The following is a 4976-nucleotide window of genomic DNA, read 5'->3' on the forward strand; positions in this document are numbered from 1 at the left end:
AATGTAATTAAATTTTCAAAACAAAAAAAAAAAAAAAAAAAAAAAAAAAAAAAAAAAAAAAAAATTTTTTGCTTATAAATTACTTGTAGTAGAACCACAAAAGAGGCTTTAGTGATGCTTTTGTGGCAATTTTTTAAAGTGTAAAATGACTTTAGCACCTGATCAAAATTAATTCGTTACCTGGCACTGATAATATAGCTGAGGTCAGGGGGCAGAGCGCCGTTGTTAGCAGCACGGGCGGCCTCAGGGTTTGTATAGGGTTTGGGGAAGTAATCTGAGAGTTTTCCAGGACGGGTGAACATCTCTCCACTGTCATCAGGACCATCCACAACTTCAATCTGCATAAAGCACAAAGTCCTTATGGACCCTTATACATGTGTCAAAGATATTAAAGGGGCCATATGATGCTGCTAAAAAGAACATTATTTGGTGTATTTGGTGTAATGAAATGTGTTTATGCGGTTTAAGGTTCAAAAAACACATTATTTTCCAAATACTGTACATTATTGTTTCTCCTCTATGCCCCGCCTTTCTGAAACGCATCGATTTTTATAAAGCTCATCAGTCTGAAAAGCGAGGTGTGCTCTGATTGGCCAGCTATCCAGTGCGTTGTGATTGGCCGAATACCTCAAGCGTGTGACGGAAATGTTACGCGATGAGACAAAAACAATAAAACCCATTATAAACGAGGCATTTGTTGCATCCAGTGGGGACATAATTACGAATTATAATGACTTGTACTGTTTTTTTACGCGTTGCATCGCGCCGCATAAACATAAAACCATGTCTGCATTTGTGATCAGAGAAATTACAAACAACAAGTGCTACTCTACACTGCCCAAAAAACTCGCATTTGAATCGTCAGTGGCAAATTCTTTGAATATAAAAAAAACTTACAGTCTGTGAGTCAGACCAGCCGGCATTGTAGTCTACTCTGCCAGGATCAGTAAACAGTCCTCCATAAAATGCGCTGCACACATCTGAATATTTGGGTTAAACTAGTTGTAAATACAACTTAACCACTGATTTCTAGTCGTGACACACGGCGGCCTTGAGTGAGTGGAGGACGGAGGCCTAGAGTGAGTGGCGGCCGGCTTGAGTGAGCAGAGGCGGGCGGGCTTGAGAACGGTGCAGCCGGCGGATTCGACGAAGCAGCGTCCAGCGGGTTTGCGGCAACCACATGTGACGAACCCGGGCTGGACTCCGCTTCGTCCACGGTGAAAGCCAATCCGGCGATCCACAGCGCGAAGTTGATGTATTTCCTCAACAACAAGCACGGATCAGCTCCAGGCATGATGAAGTGGATATCGTCCTCTTTTGGAAGGCCAACCAAAGTAGTTTCGCTTTCACAACGAAACACAGCGCCTTCACAACATGGCGGCGGTGGCAACAACAATACTACAGCGAGAATAAAAGTTTTGCCTTCTTTCTTTGCGTGAACATTTGGGCGGCGTTATGCAAATCTTCCCACATAGTGATGTAGACGTGTGGGGGCGTGTCAGAACGAGCCGTTTTAGGTTGGCGTGGTTGACTCTTAACTTTTATAAAGAACACCTCTTTGGATTTGAGACTTTAGTCTTTGCAACTTTACAGATCTTCTTTATGCACCAAGAGCTTGTAACACTCCAAAGAGAAAGGAAAAATTTAAATCGCATCATATGACCCCTTTAAGTTGACCTTCGCATGCACTCTGACCCTACACTGCTTATTTGTCAAAAAAAATCTTAGTGGTGCTTGCTTGTCTGTGTAAAATCTGCCACCACAATTGCCAGGGTGTTGCTAAGGTGGTGGTTTTTATTGTATTGCTTTGCCCTAACAAGCACTACACTATCTAATTAAACACAGCGGTGCAATTAGACAATTAAATTGAGTTGTGTTTGGGTTAACATCATAAGAATTCTGACCTCTTCAGCCAAAGTCTTGACCTCTGCCTCTGTGTGTGACACTCCCACCAAGTTACGGAAGGCCAAATACTCCATACTGTGACAGGCCGAGCACACCTGCTTATACACCTGATATCCACGACGAATACTGAAAAACAAAACCATTGTTTTTTTAAAATGAAGCAGTGTATTCTCTCTACTTTTCTACTTATCTCTACTTTTGTTGAGTATTACATTTGATACATCAGGCTTTTATGGCTCATATAATATTATATAGTGAGAATATGGAGCTCATATTCGAGGAGGAAAAACTGCTTTTTATCTAAATTTTATTCAGAGGCCCAAACTATGCAAAATTATTTTTATAACAATCATAAAACGCATACATATAAATATCAGATGTCACTCTATAGCTCTCAGTAATATCTTAGTAAGTTGGTATTTAAATGTTTAGTTTTATGATCAAAGATCTGTATTTTTTTATTGTAGACGACAAAACATATAATGTAATACAATGAAAAATCAGAGATGCAAATCAAAAAGCTTGATGTATCATATTCAATATTGATTTGTCTAAAAATTTTGTTTGAATAAACAAGAAAGCCAAAGTTACTTCAGTCCACTAAATGTTCTTTTAAAAATATTACTAACAATATAAAAGTTACTATTACATTTACTTCATAACAGTCAATAAAGAATTCACATTTAACACGATTTTAACAACTTTTACTTGCTAAAAAAGTATTAATTATCAATCAGATCAACAGAAGGCATGTAGAAGATTGTGTACAATAAGTTTTTGTGATTATGTTAATAATTTAGAGGGCTTAGAAATTTGCATATCAAATATGATACAGCAAGCTGTATAGGGTTAAGTCTGCTATCCTTTAAGGCCATAGAAATAAAACTTCTGGAAAAAATGCTAAAATATTTTCTCCTGACTCAGTTTAAATTTCGCTGTCTCATTGAGCACAAATTAAGTTCCCAATGGTGCGAGTTTGAGGCGAGACTTCATGTTTGGCTGTAAAATTGCTGACGTGTAAATTGATCTGAAAACCTTTTTAAAAAGTCAATTATTTTGCAATTGGTGCCGCTAGTCGTCATGCAGAAAAGGCACACATCACCTTTAACGTACTGTTACTACAACATTACCAGACACTTTGACCATTTGTACTCCCTAGTAAGACGGTATACTCTGATGTGGGCTGTGGTACCTGGCATGGTCGAGGGAGGACAGCAAGCCGTTGTGGCTCCAGGGGTATGACGGTGGGTGCAGCTCCAAATCAGAGGCCTTGACTGACTGCTGCAGCATTAGAGCCAGACCTGCTCCTCCTGTCGTCAGCACTCCAATCGTGGTCAGGGCTATCTTCTTCCTCTTCGGCAGGCTAGAGAATGACATGTTGGCCTACAAAACACAACAAAACAAAAAAACATTGTTACCTAGGATTACATTTCAGTTCGTAAACTGATGGATAACTCTGCATAAATGCAGCTGATTAATGCACAAACATGATGAGCATCATCTTAACATGCAAAGACGCAAGTCACAAATGAAATATAGGAAGGGACAAATTATTATATTGCAATTAGATGAGCAACTGAACTACTGCCATAATCATATACCAAGTTATTTATATGGCACTCCAAGGTAAAAGCAGTCATATCCAAAAAAGAACTGTCTGACCTTAAATGCCCATTAAAAGACCTAACAAATACATTAATCTCTATTAATTTCCATTACAAATACGGTGGAGTCCAAAGGTTTGGGACCACATTAAAAATCTAAATTTAAACCTGTAAATGAAGTTTAAGGATTCTGAACAATTTAACACAAGAACCGTCAATATGTAAAATGATCACTATTAATCATAAGCTAATTTGTGACTTTAATTTAAGTTAAATTCTTTGTGAAAAATACAGAGATAACAAAAAATCATGCTAGATGCCATGGATCATCAGGTTTTACACAAACGTTGCTGTCATTAAAACAAGTACTGACATTATGACATATTCACTTTTCAATTCAACATTTGATTTAAATTATGCTAATAATACAACTTAAAGAATTATGAAAAAGCATCATATGCCAAACAAACAGAAATTGCTGACATGTTCTGTTAACACTAGAAGGATTAATAATGTATTACAATAAGCCTTGGATGTCAAAGACCAATGAGATCTCCCAGGATAAACTCGCATCGGTTATTAGACTTCAACGTGCTTTTTAATCCAAACAAACATTTGAATTACAAATAATACACCTTATTAGATAGCTAATGTGTTATGAGAGTAATATAAAAGCACACATATCATGATGCGAATGTAATAAGAGCCACAACTGCTGTGACCTTGCTGTAGGTAATTCACTGTGAGAGACGCCGGGATATGCCAAAGAAACAAGGCGTATATTTGCACCCTCCACACTCCAGAATGTGAAAATAAAGCTAATAAGAAAGATAATACAATATGTGTCCCTACCCGTGGAGTATGAATGGATTTGGATGTGTTGAGGAGGGTTCTCCCGGTGCCGGAGAACACGACCACACGGAGCGCAGCCATGTTCGTGACTCTGCGGAGAGGAGCTTCGCTTCCACCGGATGAGAGCGATGCTGCCCCCTCCCTTCCCTGAAAATTACACAAGCTCTTATAAAACTTACGCATTATGTTATTAAACATCATATTTTATAATTACGGAGAATATATGTAATTTAATTTGAGAAAAGTGTTTTTATTGCGCTCAACTGAAGCGGTGTTTTATTTTAATAGCGTTATTTAGATTGACGCGCGAGTGTTTTTTTTTTTTTATATAGCGCCCACCTGAGGTTGGAGGTGTATTTAACTGCATACAACAAGATGTCAAACGCAGGGATAGAATTTGGGTCAATTCCAAATGTTACAGTTTATTGGAAGGCTTTTGTTTCTGCTATTGCATGGAGAAAAGTTTGGCTGATTCAGAATAGATACTTAATTACTAATAAGATAAAATAAATGTCCTTTCGAATTATCCATCTTGTGTTTATATATATATATATATATATATATATATATATATATTGTCATTCTTGAATCCCATTCTGTTTATGAAAAGTTCAG

The 4976-nt window shown here is 37.6% G+C and overlaps 1 protein-coding gene across 1 annotated transcript in view; it reads right to left on the reverse strand.

The window, feature by feature from the left end:
* The window catches only part of LOC107554183 (cytochrome c1, heme protein, mitochondrial-like), an 8227-nt gene extending 3658 nt beyond the window's left edge, over positions 1 to 4569 (reverse strand). The window contains exons 1-4 of the mRNA XM_016236612.1: positions 4362 to 4569; positions 3098 to 3288; positions 1905 to 2031; positions 181 to 338 (exon numbers count right to left, since the gene is read on the reverse strand). Coding sequence (XP_016092098.1) covers positions 181 to 338; positions 1905 to 2031; positions 3098 to 3288; positions 4362 to 4562 — 677 coding nt within the window. The 5' untranslated portion in view covers positions 4563 to 4569. The remainder of the gene's footprint in view (positions 1 to 180; positions 339 to 1904; positions 2032 to 3097; positions 3289 to 4361) is intronic.
* Positions 4570 to 4976: the final 407 nt, after the last annotated feature.

This window comes from Sinocyclocheilus grahami, unplaced genomic scaffold, assembly GCF_001515645.1.
Source record: "Sinocyclocheilus grahami isolate Dianchi unplaced genomic scaffold, SAMN03320097.WGS_v1.1 scaffold493.1, whole genome shotgun sequence".
NCBI lineage: Eukaryota > Metazoa > Chordata > Actinopteri > Cypriniformes > Cyprinidae > Sinocyclocheilus > Sinocyclocheilus grahami.